The sequence below is a fragment of the Sinocyclocheilus anshuiensis genome, unplaced genomic scaffold, assembly GCF_001515605.1.
Source record: "Sinocyclocheilus anshuiensis isolate Anshui unplaced genomic scaffold, SAMN03320099.WGS_v1.1 scaffold1170, whole genome shotgun sequence".
In the NCBI taxonomy this organism is placed as follows: Eukaryota; Metazoa; Chordata; class Actinopteri; order Cypriniformes; family Cyprinidae; genus Sinocyclocheilus; species Sinocyclocheilus anshuiensis.
The window spans coordinates 1636975-1656358 of record NW_015538055.1 but is presented as its reverse complement, the minus strand read 5'-3'; the positions used below and the strand labels follow the sequence as shown (position 1 = coordinate 1656358).

Below are 19384 nucleotides of genomic sequence, written 5' to 3'. Positions count from 1 at the left end.
GAAAGCAAAAGCACTTTATTTGGCCTTCCGAAAGTAGATGCATTTAGGAATCTTTAAGATTACTTACAACAGAACAGCAATGCATGAGAGCGAGAGAGAGCGAGAGAGAGAGAGGGGGTCACATCACAGTGGAGTCAGCTGTCTTAATCGTGGCTTGTGTACTGCAAACACATACCAGCTTCATCACTGTCTGTCACGTGACTCTGTTCCCCTTTCGGGCTCTGTCTTTACATGTATTTTGAAAGATGAAGCTCGCGATTATCGTAAGGGGCGTTACATTTCCGACGAGTGCTTGCGGTGTTCGGCCAATCACAATGCACTGGGTCAGCTGGCCAATCAGAGCAGACTGCGCTTGTCGGAAGGAGGGACTTTGTAGAAAACGAAGCGTTTGAGAGAGGCGGGGCATATAGGATCTACAATAATGTACAGTATTTGAAAAATAATGTGTTTTTTGAACATTAAAGCATGTCAACATATTCTGATACACCAAATACACAAAATAATGATCTTTAAAAAAGCATCATATGACCCCTTTAAATTGTATAATTTAGTTCTAAAATAAAAATAACAACAAACAAAAACAAACGTGCAGCCTAAAATCATTCTCATTACATATCTAAATCTACTTAAGCACATAGACATAAGTATCCATATAAAAAACCCACTGACTAAGCAGACTTTTTCATTAATATTATTTATTGATCTATTTATTGCATGCACACTTTTTATACAGCAGACAGCAAAATAAAACCATAAAAATAAAATCTTACAAGTCTGGGCTACACTCCTACTATGTACAAATCTTTCATTTAAAATAATTTCTTATTCCATAAATATATCTATTTAGTCTTATTGTACATACCTTTGAATGCTTGGCCATTTCAATAGACAGAATAGACATAATTCCATCCTAAAAAACTATACTATTTTACGTGATCTTCCTTTTAAGAATATAAATAAACCTTCTAGGAGCAACTAAACAGTAGAAACACATTAGTAAAACCAAACCCCCATTCATAAATAAGTGCTGGATGACCCCTTTATGCATCCAGGTCTCTCTGACTATAGCATTGCATTGTGTTCGAGACATTCTGTCTGTACAGATAAAAGCCAAGGCATGGGTGCGCACTGTGAAAAGTCTGATCTTTTTAAACATTTTTTTAAAAAGCCACATTATCAACAGCTTTCCGTTTTTATTTGAAATAAAAAAGCAAGAATAGAACATTTATGTATCATCAAGTAGCTGAGAGCACTGAAATTTTAAAACATTCTCTCTAAGATGAAAAGTTTCACTTGGTGTGAGGCATTGCACATTTTCCCGTTACATGTATAATGGTAGACGTGGGCAGGAGGAGCCATTCATGGAGCTTTGGTATACCTTTGATGCCTGCAGTGATAGAGGCCCCATTTCAGAGGCAGGGGCGGCCCCTTACATACATAGTAGTGCAAAGAAGCCAAGGATTCAACTTCTTTTTCTGTCCCCTGTTGCATTTTTCCAAGCTATATTAGCTGTACATCCTTGATGCTCTTAAGGTAAGCAGAGGCAGGACAGTAATGAGTGCACTAGGGAAGAACAGTGAAGGCAGCAGCAACTTCAGACAGGAGTGGTGGAAAGAAGGCCAATGCCGGCCTAAAGTTCAACTCAAAGGCTGATGCCGGTCACGCTGGAGTCAGGAAGGAAGGCAGTGATGGCCCGGTAGCCCTGTGCCCATCGAATCATGTCTCGGATCTCGCAGTTGAGCTCAGTGAGTCGGTTGCATATCTCAGATAGGTCTTGTTTTGAACCGACCAGGGCAAAGGTTCCTGTCTGACCCAGAGTTTGGTGCCGGAAATAGATGTTGAGTAGAGTCTGAATCTCATTCTCGGAGCTGCTGCCGAAGATGTCACTTGGCCACATTTTCCTGAAACAAAGTGATTATAATTATTTCACATAATTAAAATACAAAGCACTGCATATTACTCCACTGTTACTGCACTGCATATTACTCATTCATTTTCTATTCCTGAAGAGGTTATCAATAAATCGAAGGAATAAATGTCAAGGAATAGTCCACCCAAAAATTCAAATTCTGTCATTATTTACTCACCCTCATGTCGTTCCAAACTTCTATGGATTTCTTCCTTCTACAGAACACAAAAGAAGATATTTTGGAAGAACCAAACAGTTTAGTTTCCCATTGACTTCAACTGTATGACTTTTTTGTCCATACAATGGAAGTCAATGGGAACCAAAACTGTTTGGCTACTAACATTCTTCAAAATATCTTCTTTTGTGTTCCACAGAAAGATGTGAATACAGTTTTTGAGTAAATAATAACAGAGGTTTAATTTTTGTGTGGACTATCCCTTTAAATTCCATTATAAAACAATAAGCTGCAGTCATTTCTCTGGGTGGGAAGTTTACCTGCATTCCTGTATGTAACGGATGGCTCTGGAGAACTCGTTGGTTTTCAGGCTCTCTAGAATGGCCTGCACAGCAGCCTCAGAGGAGCTGAAGGGGGATTCAGTGGTGGGTTCTCTTGGCTCAGCTGCGGACTCATTGGCCACTGAGGCTGCTGCTGCCCTCAGGTTACTTCTCAACTCACTCAACTCTCTGGATATGTTCTGCAGCTAAAAGGGAGAACATTTATATGTGAACATACATGTATCATATGAATTATTTTCTGAGAAAAACTGAACCCTTCCAAAAAGATACAGTGGCGGTACCATAAGTACAGGAGTTGGAATCTGCTCATTTAGCAGTTTTGCGTGAGTGCGAAAAAGTTGCCCACAAAGATTTCGTTCATGTTTAAGTAGGCCAGGCGGAGTCACCATGCTGACCAACAGAAAGCTGATTGGTTTGAAAGTGACTTCTGTGTGAGCAGAGCTTCATACATTGCAACATTATTGACAGTGCACCTTTTTGGCCCACAAAATGTAACTAAAATAGCGCTAATGTGATCACACCTTAAAACAAGGGAATGAATTAGCACAATGTGGCCATAATTTAACCAAAACAAGCAAATTAATGAATAAGCTGTGGGAACAAATTCTTAATTCGTGGCCATAATCTCTTTTTATTCTGTGCATGTCATGTTCAGGCCTCCATACTAAATAAGCAAGATTTGCGAGCTAGACTTTTTCTATTCCAGTAAAAAAATGTCTTAATCAAACTCAGATGATGAGACACTGATGTCAACATACCTCTGGTACAGAGTTTATAGTGTGAACTTGGCCAATAAGTTTACAGTAAGACTGAAAAAGCAGCAGCAGTTGAAAGTGGAGTTTGTAGAGTCTTTGACAAAGCTCCAGTTGCTGTAAACAAAACATAAATAAAATTAACACCACAATCTCATTTAAAAGTTCTTTAAATCTTCTTAATATATATGAAAGAAGTTACTACACAACAGTTGCAGAAAACCAAACAAGGATACAAGCGTGTTAACAAAATAGTGTTTTCATTTGAAAAAAATATGAGGCCTGTGAAAAAATTTGACAATATCTGCATTTAGAACAAGGGAAATGGGACATGAGGCCAAAAATATTTTTATAAAACTTACTGCAAGAGATTCCATTTGCTATAAAGCAGGCATTGCAAGACAAAAGGTGAGAAGTGAGAAGAAAGTTTTGAGTATAGTGTGAATACATGCAGCCAACAGTGGCACAAGCAATATAAAGCATGAGCAATGGCTCCATCATGCATGAGCAGAAAAAGTGAATAGACAAGCAGAGAAAGAAAAAGGGTCACAAATATGCCCTCTTATTTTTATTTTTGCATGGGGACTGTGCTGGGTAAAAAAAAAAAAACAAGATGCAATCACTACCCATATGCCTTTTTTATTGCTTTAACTGATTACGGCTTGAAGGGATCTTGAAGGGTTGAAAGCAGGTATATGTTAGATTACATTTTAGAGTCAGGAAAGAAACTTTTTCAGGGTTTCTTTAAACTTCTTCAAAGCCCAGCAGAGAAAGACCCCTCACACTAAACATAAGAATAGAGGGCGCTGTTGTGAAGTAACACAGCTTGTGTTTGAAACAGGCTTAAAGTTATAGAGCAGACAGATAGAAAAGAGATGTCACTCACAGAGCTATCACAGAACAATTGAAATGCAGAAAATATAAAGAAGTACATTGAAATGGAATCTGAAACACATGTTGGTCAACTAGTTTCACTCATATCTCAGGACGCAACAGACATTACAGTGGCATCAGTCAGTGGACAATTAAAGAAAGACAGAAACTCATGCATTATTTGTGGTACACCACCACACTGTACTTTTAGGGTTGTGTCAAAGTATTAGACAGCCGAACTGTTAAAGTTCCAGTTTGCAAAATGTTGAGATCTAGATCATGTACTTAAACAATAATGACGTTCCTTTATTAGTTTTCTTTGGAATTGCTGCCCATCTAACTGTTATGTTAAAAAGCAGAGGTGTCATACCTTCTCTTCCATTTCAGCAGGCTGATGGGTGATCACTCCATCTCCAGTGAATTTGGGGAAACTGGCCTTGCAGTTGCGTAGCCACTGAAAGAGTCACAGGCAACAGTAAGTTACATAGAACAAGCTGTAGTGCTTTTTATTTAAGCTTTTTATTTACAACTTCTATGATGAAATTGTATATAAACAGTATACTGCATATATTCATATATACAGTGGGTACGGAAAGTATTCAGACCCACTTCAATTTTACAGCAAAGGGTCTGAATACTTAGGACCATGTGATATTTCAGTTTTTCTTTTTTAATAAATCTGCAAAAATGTCAACAATTCTGTGTTTTTCTGTCAATATGGGGTGCTGTGTGTACATTAATGAGGAAAAAAAATTAACTTAAATGATTTTAGCAAATGGCTGCAATATAACAAAGAGTGAAAAATTGAAGGGGGTCTGAATACTTTCCGTACCCACTGTATATTCTTATTCCCTACGGTTCAAAAGCTTGGAGTCAGAAAATTTATTATGTTTGTATACACACATAACATACTAGAGATTTTCTAAATAAAATAATTTAAAGGAAAATTGCACATTTACTGTTTTGTAAAATAATGCATTATTGCACATACTGATATGACTGCCTCCTTTTTGTTGTTGTAGGTCTCTAGATACTCCTGCAGCTCTAACACACTAAACTTCATCTTCTCCAAGAGCCCGTAAGACACAATCTGAAACGCATATTTAAGAGATACATTTTATAAGTACATTTCAAAATGGCTTGCACACATACACAGTGAGGAAGAAATTGAACAGAACACTAAGGCTGGTACTGATTTGAGTTCTGGATATAGCATTGATATCATTCATATTCAAACAAGAAACTCACAGTGTCTGCATCGACAAACAACGTGGGACATTCGGAGCAGGATGTCAGCATCTGGGATGACCTTACAAACTTCGCTCCAATTCCACGAAGGCCGTCGCCAAGGTAACCAGCAGCGTCACAAGTCAAGGTGCAGAACTTGGCCTGTATACTCTGAAGGTCAGAAACATTCTATTTAATCTGTCCCAGACCAGCATGTTGTCAGTGCCAATAGAATATAATCAAAGACGTGGCATGTCTTCTAAAACTTTGGCACTACTGAGTTGTCAGCTTTGTGTGATGAACCAAAGAAAACCCAAGATAATGAATAAAATCAGCATCATTTGACATTAACAACACAGCCTGCGACAATTAGAATGTTAGAAAAGTGTCCGTTGATTAATTTCACTTCTTTTTTATCATTAAGATAGGTCTTTATTGATAGATAAGATAGACCTTTATTGAAGCTGCTTGGCAAAAATTGACATAATAAGGACCAGTGGCAACCTACTGTACCTCTATTAGTTACCTGAAAGAGTGAGGAGAAGACTTGGAAGGTGTAAACTGCACAGGAACCATCCGAGTCAGCCACCAACTGGCTGAGATGATCGCGCCAAGCCTCCTCAGCATCATCGCACACAGTCGGCTGGAAAGCGGCCAGGATGGCGGAGAAAAAGGGAGAAGGCGGAGGGGAGGAACGAGACTCTAGCAACAGCTCTTCCTTTTCCTCCTCTGCCTGTGCCACAGAGCTCTGCTGGTCTCCAAACCCACTGGAGGAAGTGAGGGATAGAATTATGTGGTGAGGGAAAAAAAGTTTCAAACATCAGCTATGAGAAACTTGAGAAAAGTCTGACTTTTCCAGACTTTTCTACTAAAACTGAAACAGAATCATGTATGTTGAGAGTGTGAATGCAGTACCTGGGTACACAACATGTCTCGTTGTCAGTAAAGACGTTGTTTTCCCTCTGGGATGTGCCTGCTGTTAGAATGTCAGAACTACTGAAGGCAGGCGGCGACTCGCAAATGCAGAGTGAGATATCGTCCTCATTAACAATGGCTTCTTCTTCTTCAGCCGAATCCTCAGCCTAGTTTTGGACAGGATTCACAAGAAAAGCTTGTTAAGTATTTATCGCCAATGCAAATGCATTACATATTCGTCATACAATGGAAACAGCTGTGGCTACGAAAAAATTTATTCTGAAAAAATATTATTAAGAAAAGATCAGATTATGTGGCTGACTTTCTCATTCTGAGCAGTAAAATGACATTAGTGACAGACTGACTGGTCAGACTGATTAATCTGACGATTGTCTTTTTGTGGCTAAAATACAGAAGTGATTCACCCAAATGTCAGTTCCATAATTTACTAACTGCTAAACATTTTCTGTCATCAAATACTTTTAAATTGTATCTAACATTTTAATTTATACACAGATTTAATTATTGCATTTATTATCATTTAAAATATATTTTATATATACTGATATTTAGACAGAGGACAGGGTGGCTAATGAAAAAATAAAATAAAATAATAAAATAAACATATTGGTCAACCAACTCTGTAATTTATTTAATAAAATATTTATAATATATATTTATAAATAAATATTCACTAACCTTTCAAAATTACAACTCTTCATGCTGAGAATCGTTTCTCTTTTGAGTGCTTTTTTTAATCATTTACATTTTTTAATTTTTTTTTATTTTGAATAATGTCAAATTCAGATATATTAAGAGACCTTTAAAAAATTGGGAGGACCAAAATCTGATTGGTCTGGTCTCATGTTTACGGCCACAGGCAATGGGTACACTCTCTTTATTTGCACCCCTAGCATTTAGCATGTGAGTGATGTTACAGCTTTGCCAGCCACAGAGAAGCCATACACATTGCCCTAGTGGCTCATCCAGAGCCTCTTTCTGAGACTGTGGTAGGCAGTGGTAGGCCTCACAGACAAAAAGCGGTTAGCAGATAGAAATGGCGAGCTTTTGAAGAGCAAGGATTACTTGCAATTCCATGCCGCTTTGCAAATTAATCTAATGCCCCATCCTAAAAAAAAGCATGTCAGAGAAAAATACTATCAGCAAACTACCTCCGAAAATCTACCCATGCTAAAAGCAGAGCCAGACATGTAAAGCAAGCACAGAAAGAGATTTCTTTTTCAACCGTGTTAATGGAAAAACTCCAGAACAGGAGTGCGGTATGAGGAGGAATGTGTCTGCCCCCAAAGATCAGCCATTTTGAAGCTCTTATTCACCCGATGGTTCGAGCCCTCGGGTGCTGAGATCTCAAAGCTGGGCGTTGGGGTGGAAAGAGGAATTGGGTCAGCTTGAGTGTTGTCAAAGGAGATGGGAGGGGAGTCCATGGGGTTTAGTTCCTCAGTAGGAGACAGGCTGACATTCTGAAATGAGAAATAGAGTTTAATTCGACATTATAGATATAAAATAGTTTTTAAATGTTTCTATAAAATAGATTTTATAGATTTATAATACATACTGTAAAAGAAAAGTTTTTCTAATCTTTTATCAAAAGTTTTCTGCCTCTTTTCACAATCCAATTATCCTAATGGATAAAATCCTGCCTACAATACTTCCCAATGAATATCCTGTTTCATACATCACATTAAGTTAAATAGTGTACAAAAAAAAAAAAGAACAAATTCAACATTACTAGTTGTGAAGCTGAGAGAATCTGGCTGGCTGTGAGGGACTCTTCCTCAGAAGACTCGTCAGAATCATCATGGACGATTGGACACAGGCTTGGTGAACTTCCTGAGAGCTGGCTGTCCTCCTCCATTGGTTGGGCTTCAGCCTGGTCCAGGCTGTCAATGGAACGCCTCCGCGCACCCCAGTTAAAGCTGTCAGCTGTCTCACCCTGTCAGAGAAAGAGTGAGAGAAATACAGAGTCCTCTGATTTGGTATATAGCACACAACCACATTTCAAAATCCACACAGTCAGGCTACAGCAAGCTCTATATGTGAAGGTGCTCAGTCTGTGAGTTTGTTATATAAGGATATCTCTCCATATAAAGGATTAACACAGTACTGAACAGGAACACATTTCTAAAACATTCTTGCTCTTGTAGAGTAAGTGATAAAGTGCCTGAAGGCCATTTGCTTTGGAAGAGGCTCAAGTTATCACTGCAGCCACATGCCTTAACATCAGAGTCAAGAGTCAACATCCACATTCCTTCACAGATCCAGCTCAGTTCAGTGTTTAAGCTTTCCTCTAACAGGGCGCTTAAACACTGAACTCAAGAAGTTACTTTTACTACACTACTTTAATTACTTTCTTGTAACTTGACCAAAACAAAATGGTAAAGAAGCAAGAAGAAGTCTTTGATACTGTTACACTGAAGGTTGGAACTAAAATATGATGGCTTTATAAAAACACTCTTGAAATTTATTCAGAAGGGAGAATTTATTTGAAAGGCTGAATCTGCCCTTTTACAGTAAGTGTCTCTGTGGCATTGCAGCTTCAGCAAATTGGTACAGTGACCTCGATGAACTGACTAATGATTTCATAAGAGAGTGCAGACTAGAGATGGCCAAGCTATTAAAATACAGACATATTGAAATATAATAAAAACCGCATTTATAAATGCTACCCACCAATGAATTCTTACATTTTCTAAGATACAATGCAGTTCAAAAGTTTGGGGTCGGTAAGATTTTTGACAGAATTCTCTTATGCTCACCAAAGCTGCATTGCTTTGACCAAAAATACAGTAAAACAGTAATACTGTAAAATAGCACTACAATTCAAAATAACGGTGTTCTAAATTAATACATTTTAAAATGTAATTTTTTCCTGTGATTGCTGTGGCAAAGCTGAATTGTCCAGTCTTCAGTGTCACATGATACTTCAGAAATCATTCAAATATGCTGTTTTGGTGATCAAGAATTTCTTATTATTGTCATTGTTGAAAACAGTCAGGCTGCTTAATATTCTTGCTTAATAGCGTTCAAAACAACAGCGTTTATTTGAGAAGAAAATCTTTTGTATCATGCCTTTACTGTCACTTTTTTGTGTGATTTTAAAATAAATAATTTGAAAAAATAAATAAAATGTTTATTAAAAAATTCTGTGGTAAAGTTTGCACATTTCATCAATGAGGATGAATATGTTTGATCTGTATCTGTTTGATTGTATCTGTCCAATCTAAATGTGCACATTTTGATTAATCCATTTTGACGTGCCACTGTGTTTTGAACATGATTGAAACAAAATTATGTTTCTAGTTAGAGTTATGGACATGCATCACAATGCACAGAATGTGAATAAACACAATATCATATTGTCCTACTGCACACAGCACAACATTAGAGGATTCCTGGGCTTACCTGCATCTCCTTGATGGCACAGACATAAACAAGGAGAGGAGAATGTATTACAAAGAGTTAAAGAAAGTTACAGTGGTATTGCGCAAACAGTGCAACAGTTTATCTCTGACTGATACTTTGCAAAAGTTTAATGCTCAGCTCTGCTTTCCCCAAGGGTCCACTTTACTGCAGTCAAAACAAAGTTCACCCAAGTAATTTGGAAGTCAAAAAATGTCACAAGCAAGAGGGAGCTGATCATTTTGTTTTTGTTTTTTAAAGATCTGCTCACCTCTCCATCTTCCAGTTCCACATCCAGGAAGTCAAAGTCCCTAAACACACAGAACTGCTGTTCTGAAGTGGTGTCATCCATGTTTTCGGTGTCCCGTGTGCCGTCCTCAGAGGACACCAGACTGGGCTGGTGCTCAATCAGGTCCAGTTCCCCACAGGATGAGAAAATCACCTGTAGGAAGGGCTTTAGAATGATTTCTGACATATTTTAAAATATTTAATACTGGATGGACAACACATATGTCACTTACAGATGGGTTTTTGGTGAGTCCAACTTCTTGGCCACACAAGGTTAATACATTCACCAACTTCTCACGAGTTCTTTTCTAAATTGGAGAGAAATAACACAAAAATAATAAACATAACAAAGAAAATAAAATTAAAAGTGTAAATAAAAAATTACATTGAAAATAATTGAATTAAATTAATAAAAGGTTCAATTAAACAAAATAATAAATAAGAACATTAACATAGAGGGGATATATAAATGCATATCTTATTTATGCACTGTTCTTCAGCAAATGTCAGAACTTCAAAGAGTGTATTTGTGAGCGCTCACCTGTGAGGACTGTGGTCGTTTCCAGCTGACAGGCACCAGCACGTGGTTGTTTTGGTAAGAGCCCGAGGATGTAGAGGAGGTACTGCGTGTCACGGTAACCCCTCCTCCATTCTTCCCATCTTGCCTCGGAGAACCGTGAAGCTCGTCATATCGCTGGCCAATCACCGGTGTCTAAAACACACACAATGGCACGCACCATTTAAGCCCGTCTGATCTTTTCTTTACATGTCATGAGCTTGTGGCCCTCGGCCCAAAAGTCTTTATTCAAGTGCATTCCCTTTCCTAACGTCAAGTTGCCTCGGATCCTGACCAACTATTTAGGACCTGCTGGAAAAAGTGGACGCCTTTTCTCAATGGTCCTGCTCCTCTGTGTCTTGTAGTGGAGCTTTGAAAAACAGAACTTCAATAAAGGGAGCCAAACAAAGCTTGGGGGAATGACAGGATTTCCATTATTGAGGTCACCTGCCCTTAATTCCTGTGAAATCCTTTCTGCTGGGATGGAATTGAGCATGTCCGTTTTGAGTTTTTTTTCTACTGTCTCACCAACTTGCTAGAGGCATGTTCCAGAGGTATTTGACAGAGGGCAGAGGAGTCTGCTATGGGACTCTAGAAGGGCTGATGCAAAGCGCCACAGCCGGACTGACATCATTTCCTGGAATTCATGCACTACACAAATAGCTCCCTGTTTGGTTCCCACACTTTAAGGCCAGGTTGTTCATATTTCCATCAAGTTTTAAACAGAAAACCTAACCTTCAGAGTTTGCTTAAAACAAATGTTAAAACAAAACAACAAAAAATGCATGACTCCACCCTGGAAAATGTGGACAAATCCATCGAGGATGCCAGCATTTGGTGGTTCGCTGGCATGGCTCACTTTTACACACTATGTACCATCTCAGCTTAATGTACACCACCACTTAAAAGAACAACTTTCTCTTTTTTACAATAATAATAATAATTTTTAAATTATAAAAATAATATCTAATGATAAAAATAATATTTAGTGTTTTTTCAGTCTTATTTTTTCTTGTGTTGTGCATTTAAAAGTACTATATCAATTGAAATACTATAATACTTTTTTATATAATACAATACAATGCAATACAATATAATATAATATATATTTTAAATCATCAAATTATAAAATAACGCAAATGGAAGGTACCAAAAAGGTTTAAAACCATTTTTAGCTCCTTCAAAGTCACCACCCTTTCCCTACATTCCAGTTCTGCACACTCATCCTCTTAACCAACTTTATGAGGTGCATCCTGGGATGGTTTTTAAATAGTACTGAATGACTTTACATGCATGCTGGATAGTTTTTGTTTGCTACAAATCTGATTTCAGGCATTTATAAATAAGCCTCAGGGTTTTATAGATCATGAAAAACATAAATTCAGTGTCCAAATTTTTGACTTGTACTGTTTAATGACAACAAAGAAAGTAAAACAGACACAAAAGGCCAGAAAGGCATGTCATACCTCTGAAATGTCAAAGTGAAAGTCAAGGGTCTTTCCAGGGAGGGCTTTGGAGGGTGTGTCCCAAACACGCCTGACATCCACAGTGGATGCGTTACTCTGCGGGGACAAAGGCGAAACCAGACTAGCCGAGCGGGAGACCACCAGCTTTAATATGTTCAAGGCTTCCTTCCAGTGTGCAGTCTAAAGTCACAGAAACAAACACAAAACAGAACTAAGTTATTCTCAAAGGACACATTCAGAATCTTGCTCACCTCCCAAAGCATTACATACAGTCAATCCATCTTCACGAGCAGTAGCTGTCTCTTCCTCTGCTGAGATAAACACACAAGCCCAGCGAGAGAAGCAGTAGTTTAGAGGAGCGTCTTTGCTGTGAGGCCACACTGAAGGCCTCAGTAATGTGGACAGCAGCCAATAGGACTGACTGTTTATAGACTGCTGCTGGGTGTGCCTCTGGATTTATAGCCCTGGCATAAGGTCCTGTTTTTTAATTCTCTTTTTTTCTCCCTCCGAAGGAAGGGTTGAGAGATGGAAAACCAGCAGTAATACCAAGGATGCAAGACAGCTTGAAGTTTTACAGCAGAAATGCTATAAAACACTATTATGTCATGAGTAAATTTAGGCTGAATGATACGAGCCAGTTAAATGCGATCATTGAGGATAATTTTAGAAGCGCCCACAATAAATATTTTGTGAAAAGCTTTAGTGTAAAATGATAACTGATTAGTTATATCTTTATGTTGTGTTTCCTTTAACCATTCGACTTTAATTTGATTCAGATTTACAAGCTCTTGATTCTAAATCGGATTCTGATTCATTTGATTATATCTCAAGTTATAATGTCTATTTTGTTTACATATCCTTACCATTATCTTGCAGTATAGTCTTTTTATTGCATCACATTCAATACACACCGCAAATTCACATTTACAACTATAACTTACTACTTTTGAATGCACTGTAGCAGTGTTGGTATCGTTAACTAAAACTTGAACTATTAAAAACGGTTTCTGTATATAAAATGCAATAAAATAAAATAAAATAAAATATAAAAATTAGAAATAAAATGAAATAAAATAAATATAAATATCAGCTGAAAAACTTAAGCTTAAAAAAACAAGAAATGTTGCTTTGGCAACTAACTAAAATAAAATAAGTTGAATTTAAAATATTAAAATGACAAAAACTGAAAAAGGTAAAAAATGTAAAAAAGAAAACTTAAAAAAAATTAACAACATTATTACAAAGTTAAACAGTGAATTTAAAAGATAACTGAACATGCTAATTCAAGCTCATTCAAAATATAAATAAATATTACAATAGTATATAAAATACCAGTATTTTTCATAATAGTATATAAAATAACATTGTATTGTAGGTCTTTATGGTCAAAAGCATCTGTAAATGACTACATTTTAATAAAAGCTGTGGAACAAATTCCATAAATACATTCTGTATATGATAAGTTAAAGGAGTCACACCTGAACAAACTTCTCTATGGTTGTTAGAACCTCCATGTTGAAGAGTTTGGCTTGAATAGCACTCAGGTCCATGTGACTCAGTAGACTGTAGATGATTTGCAGAAGAGTTTGTTGCATGCTGGGTAATCCTTTCTCCAGCAACTGTTTACAAAACATGGAAAGTATTAGAAAGTTTTCCTGAACACAATGTATGTGTATGTTCACATTCCAGTCTTGTTCTCATACTTTTTTTCCTTAAAATTTAAAATGTCGTAAGAGTAACTTTTATTTGTGGTCTTCCTACCTCCGCCATGTAAGTAACCATGCTGAGTGTGCTGTCACTGAACGCTTCATGCAGGTAGCGGCACACCACATTGACCCAAGAGAAGCAGTCACGGGTATAGGTGTGCGTTTTGTACAATGTCATCACATGGGCAAGGTTGGACAGCTTGGAGTTCTTTTCCTCAAGGCAAACCTGTCAATCAAATTGAGTGATTTTCAGCAAACAAATGTGATGCAGATTCTCCGATTAGCTATAAAAGTGCATTTACAGTGCGGTTGAAGGTCAGAGTAACAGAAACTGACCTGGGAAATTCTCTCAGCCACGTCCTTACAGAATTGAGTAGGTGAGTCAAAGTGTAACACAAGATGGGGGATGAGGCAGAGCACGTTTAATGGGAAACCTGAAAGGTAATAGCAGATTTGCTTTCATAATCCCACTTAAAATGAAGGATGGACAAGAATTTTGGTGGATTAATGGAGAATTATGTTAGAAAGATACATTTAGCTGGTAGTAGAGACAAAAAGGTCTACCTATGACTTGTGAGGTGTCTACCACAGGTAGGCGTGAGACGGGCGTGAGCTGGCTGAACATCTCCAAGGTGAGTTCTGTAGTGTTTGCAGAGGTGAAGCCCTTCAGAAGCAGCTGCTGAAGCCCAGAGAACTCCTTCCATTTTAACTGGATCTGGATCTTCTCCAGCTTCTCTCTGTATTCCTGCTTATCCAATGAAATGTGGCCTAGCAGCTTCCCTAACAACCTGAGGGACATCTGGTACTCAAACTCAAAGTCTGACTCCATGAGTGACACCACTGCCCAAAAAATGCTGGCCAGCAGGTTGCGAGGATGGTTGGCATTGGTCGGGTCGGTGGAGACCACGTTGTCTCTGGAGGAGGATGAGGACAGGGATCGGAGCTTGGAGATATTGCTCTGATGAAGGTGGATGCGGTCCAAGGTGGCACTCCGGGGAACCTCAGAGGAACGCTCAACCTCGCCAAAGCGCTTGGGTACAGAGTAGCTACGCTGGTGGCGTATTCGCTCAGAAGCAGTGCCTGATCCTGGGATCAGGTCCAGCTGACTGGTGCTTTTACGGTTTAGTGTTAACTTGCTGCTGGATGGAAGATCTGGTGAAGATGCCCTGCAGGAACACAGACTGATTACAAACAGGCAACGAAGCCTCTTGGACTTTTGATGTTGAAGTTAGAAGAAGACTTTAATCCTATAAAGCCTACTCATATTTCATACGCAAAAGGGTTCTGAATAATAAACAATTATTATCAAAACTTATTGAAAACTACTACTACTACATGCCTTCTGTCAACTGATTGATAGTTTTAACAAGTAAAAAACACATATGCAAACCTTTTTAGTTTAAAAAAAAAAAAAATTGTCTAAAGGTTCAATAAACTGTTCCGTTTTCTTTTTTTTTACTAGATTTTTCAGACTATTGATGATTATTTCATATGTCAGGCTTTACATAGATAATGTTGTATGATGGGAACTTACCGTAGTATGACAAAGAAGTCATTGTTCTTCAGGCACTCGGCTAGATTATCCACCACTGACTCAAGAGTGAGGAGAAGCTCCATTACATAACCCTGTGGAGAAGATGCATTCTAAGTTTCTTCGCTCACTGAATCAGTCAGAACTGTCATTAAGGAACCAGAAGCTCACCTGAACCTCCTCCCCGGGCTCCCCGACTACCTCCACCAAGCGTGAAAGCAGGTCGGACACAGCCAGCGCTGAGAGGGGCTGCCGTAGAGCTCTGAACACCTGGAAGGAACGTCCAGCGTAATGTCTGGAGGAGCTGCACAGAGCCATCTGCAATGCCACTTCACTCAACTGCTGCTCAAGCCTAATGTCTACAAGCAGACAGAACACGTGGCGTGCAAACACAAGGACAAAACTTAAAAACAGTCAATAAAATAAAACAAAACAGACAATAAAAATTCACCAGCTGCACCCTGTTAAGGTGGAATGACTGGAATGACTAAAGACAAATGTGACTTACCTGATTTGGACTCTTTGAATACAGAAACTACATGTCGCAGGAAGTTGGTAAGCTGCTCGGTACTCTTTGAGTGTTGATTCTTTGGAGTGATGTCTTCATGGCTCCACAATGGTCCAAAAGGTCTAAAGAAACCACACAAATATTCATATAATCTCTTACATATGCAGTATAAATTGTAAATGACAGGAAGAGCTACTTTCATCTTGACAGCAGTATGATATGTTTGATTATTACTTGCTTGTGACCAAAACTGCCACTAGATGGCAGAATAGGCAGAATAGGCCAAAAGATACAATTTTACCTGCAAACCAAACAGTTTCTTAAAAGTTGATCTTTCATCAATCAAAATGTAAAATAAACTAAATAACCAGACATCAATTGCTGTACATTAAATATTTTAAGCATGCATGATAAACATGCATGAAACCTTTTAGAGATGAGGCGAGAAATATTTTGAATCAATATTTAAGTGAAAAAGGGTTGTTTTTCCATCCTGTACATACTGTATAAACTTGTTCACACTGGCAACTCAAATCCAGCTTTTTCCATGTCCAATTCAAATCCAACTGCTCTTCTCTGTTGACCATACAGTAGCTGTTAATACCATAATAATCATTTCATTACTTTCAGTTATCAATATTTCTAGTAATTGCTTCATTACTTCCAGTTACTGTAAAAGAACGTCACTTGGTAGTGTGCAAATGCCTTCATTACTATGACAACCAAAGATGATGGCAGAAAATAGCTATACTCCAAATACCATACAGATCCCCTTGATCATGAGCAAATAACAGTGTTTCCAGTCTTAAAGATGGGATTTGAAAACCAGTCTGGAATTGTCTGCAGTGTGAACATAGTCTGAAAGAACCAACACCAGCACCAACATCAGACGGACGCCCTTTTAAACAACACCCCAGCGAGAACCGCTCTGATGTAGACTGATGAAATGCAACATACAAGTCTGTTACATCTTGAGTGATGTCAGATGTAAGACGTATCAGATGTGTCATTTCCTGAATCAGTTCCTGAACAGCTCTGGAATATTAACACGAAATGACCTTTCATTTTAATTATAGAACAAGACAAGTAACATTGCAAATTTCACACATAGGAGGCTATCTGGACCCTATTAAAATGTATTTAATAGTTAAGCACTTTCAATATAGGAAGTTATTTTCAATATAAAAGTATTAATTTCTTTAAAAAATAACAAACAAAAACAAATATGACCACAAGAATAAGTTCTTGTACCTGGTAGTGAGAAACTCGATGAGTTTGCTGCTCTTCTCGTCATCTTCAGTGCTGCTCTCCATTTGCTCCACCTCTTCCTGGGCCAGGTGAGGCAGGTTGGAGCTGCTGCCTCCAAGGCTCAGGCTGGACGAGGCAGAGGAGGAACTGAGGCCAGAATCTGGAACCGGAGATGCCTGGCCATTCCGCAAGAAGTCCACACCACCTGAACACCACATGTAGGGTAAGTGAAAATGTTTGGGAAGGAACAAGCTCTGAAGATGAACCCTCATTTTAGCTTACTCAACTGAAATATTTGAGCAAGACAAAAAAATAGGGTGAAAACATTCCTAAATGAGCCAAATCAAAGAACATTAAAGAACAATACTTCAATCACTATGCTGCTATGATAGGGGTTGGGGTATCTTATCGGCATCATTTTGAATTTGCCTAGTCATGCTTTAACAGCATGGAGACCACCGTCTTGGGTCCTGGGTCCGACAGATGGTCCCTTTGGAGCAAGAAGATAAAAATAGTCCATAGGAATGCTCTAATCAGACCTTTAGATGATCTGTGTATATATAATTGTTTTTGGCTGCACCTCCAAAAGTTGCACAGATAAGAATTCTCACCCTCCACCCCTCCACAGAATTTCAACATGACTGCACTCTCAAAGCTATGTGTCAAATGCCAAAGCCAATGAGTAAGTGTTCATGCAATGAGGGTGTGATAAACAGGATTCATGAAAAGTTGCTAAATTTGTCTTATTGAAGGCAGAATTTCACAACATTTAATAAAATGTAGAGCTTCACAAAGTGTCAAAGCATTCATCATTGAATTTGCCCTTCATTTCCAGGTCTAACAGTTATATAAAAACGTAGTTGCAAAATTAATGCAGCTGCAGCATAGTTTCAAAGTACTTATTTGAACCTTATAAAGTTATATGTATCATACTTGATACATGGATTTTGTAGACCTCTACATCATATATAAATAAATAAATGATAAATACATTTTAAAAACAATTGACATAAATGACCGTATTATCCTGATCATCACATTTTTTGACATATTTAAATGTTACGTCTCGTACCTGTGTAGAACTCAGGCTGGTGGATGGGTTTGAAAGTCAGGCTCTTGTTGCTGTTGGCATCTCTGGTGTTTAGTAGAACAGAGGCAATGAGGCTGAAATTGTTGTTGCAAGATAACGTGATGAGAAGGTGCAAGAGAAGCCTCTTACAGTGTTCAAACACCTCCGGGCGGTAGTGGTCCATACCTAAAAAAGAGCCACATTCTCAAAGTTAGAGGTTCACATTTGTACTTGCACTCATTCATTATTGTTTAGGTTCATTTGGGGGGATTATGGAAAGGATACGTGGGAATATCTGGTTCTAGCCTTTGTTTTTTTGAGTCTTCCAACAGCTAAATGTTGTTTTTATTTCAACTGAATAATGTTCCCTATCCGCAGGGATACAAGTATTTCACATATTTCTAAAAAAGATAAGGTTGGTCCATCCTACATGTTCAGGAGATAGCAGCTACTGCTTTCACTGACAACACTGTTCTCATAGCAAGCCACAGAGTTACAGTCATAAGACACATTGAGAGATGCAATGATTCAGATAAAATTAGATTCAAAGTTAGAGGTTCACATTTGTACTTGCACTCATTCATTATTGTTTAGGTTCATTTGGGGGGATTATGGAAAGGATACGTGGGAATATCTGGTTCTAGCCTTTGTTTTTTTGAGTCTTCCAACAGCTAAATGTTGTTTTTATTTCAACTGAATAATGTTCCCTATCCGCAGGGATACAAGTATTTCACATATTTCTAAAAAAGATAAGGTTGGTCCATCCTACATGTTCAGGAGATAGCAGCTACTGCTTTCACTGACAACACTGTTCTCATAGCAAGCCACATAGTTACAGTCATAAGACACACTGAGAGATGCAATGATTCAGATAAAATTAGATTAAAAAAAATGACAAAAGCAAATCCATTTTGGATAAAAAATACCATGTACTACAGTAAAATCAGTACATTTCATCTGATCACACCTGACTCAAGCACTGCAGCCTTAATCTAGAGGGTGTAATCCCTGATAAAATGCCCCAAATTGTGATGAGAACAGAACACAGGGGCTCTACTGACCCAGGAAACAGGCATGGAGCAGTAGAGGGAGGTGCAGGGCCCAGTCCTCCTTCACGCTGTGATCCACCACCCTTCAAAGCATGAATGGTATGTAGACAGACAAACTCCATTACGGCCATACCTCATGTCTAATGCAATCATGCTCAAAAACCATTAAGCTTAAGCTATTTCAAGCTGAAATGTATTAACAGAGCCGGCTATCAGAAATATCTCAAATTCAAGACAGGTCCAAACTATTTTGCTGCTTTAAAGTTTTCAATAATATTTAACATTCTTGAGCCAGAACTGTCTCGACATCCATGGCCAAAGGGGGGGGAGGGGGGGGGGGCATTTTAGACT

The 19384-nt window shown here is 38.3% G+C and overlaps 1 protein-coding gene across 1 annotated transcript in view; it reads right to left on the bottom strand.

Annotated features, from left to right (window-relative positions):
* Positions 1-684: 684 nt before the first annotated feature.
* The window catches only part of LOC107683407 (protein furry homolog), a 49703-nt gene continuing 31003 nt past the window's right edge, over positions 685-19384 (bottom strand). Inside the window, exons 38-60 of the mRNA XM_016479463.1 lie at positions 17988-18170; positions 16919-17120; positions 15668-15789; positions 15331-15518; positions 15163-15254; positions 14193-14794; positions 13965-14062; positions 13684-13854; positions 13401-13541; positions 11923-12102; positions 10442-10612; positions 10134-10208; positions 9884-10054; positions 7943-8146; positions 7530-7673; positions 6193-6359; positions 5804-6044; positions 5299-5448; positions 5042-5140; positions 4421-4504; positions 3184-3294; positions 2405-2610; positions 685-1901 (exon numbers count right to left, since the gene is read on the bottom strand). Coding sequence (XP_016334949.1) covers positions 1643-1901; positions 2405-2610; positions 3184-3294; positions 4421-4504; positions 5042-5140; positions 5299-5448; positions 5804-6044; positions 6193-6359; positions 7530-7673; positions 7943-8146; positions 9884-10054; positions 10134-10208; positions 10442-10612; positions 11923-12102; positions 13401-13541; positions 13684-13854; positions 13965-14062; positions 14193-14794; positions 15163-15254; positions 15331-15518; positions 15668-15789; positions 16919-17120; positions 17988-18170 — 4061 coding nt within the window. The 3' untranslated portion in view covers positions 685-1642. The remainder of the gene's footprint in view (positions 1902-2404; positions 2611-3183; positions 3295-4420; positions 4505-5041; positions 5141-5298; positions 5449-5803; positions 6045-6192; positions 6360-7529; positions 7674-7942; positions 8147-9883; positions 10055-10133; positions 10209-10441; positions 10613-11922; positions 12103-13400; positions 13542-13683; positions 13855-13964; positions 14063-14192; positions 14795-15162; positions 15255-15330; positions 15519-15667; positions 15790-16918; positions 17121-17987; positions 18171-19384) is intronic.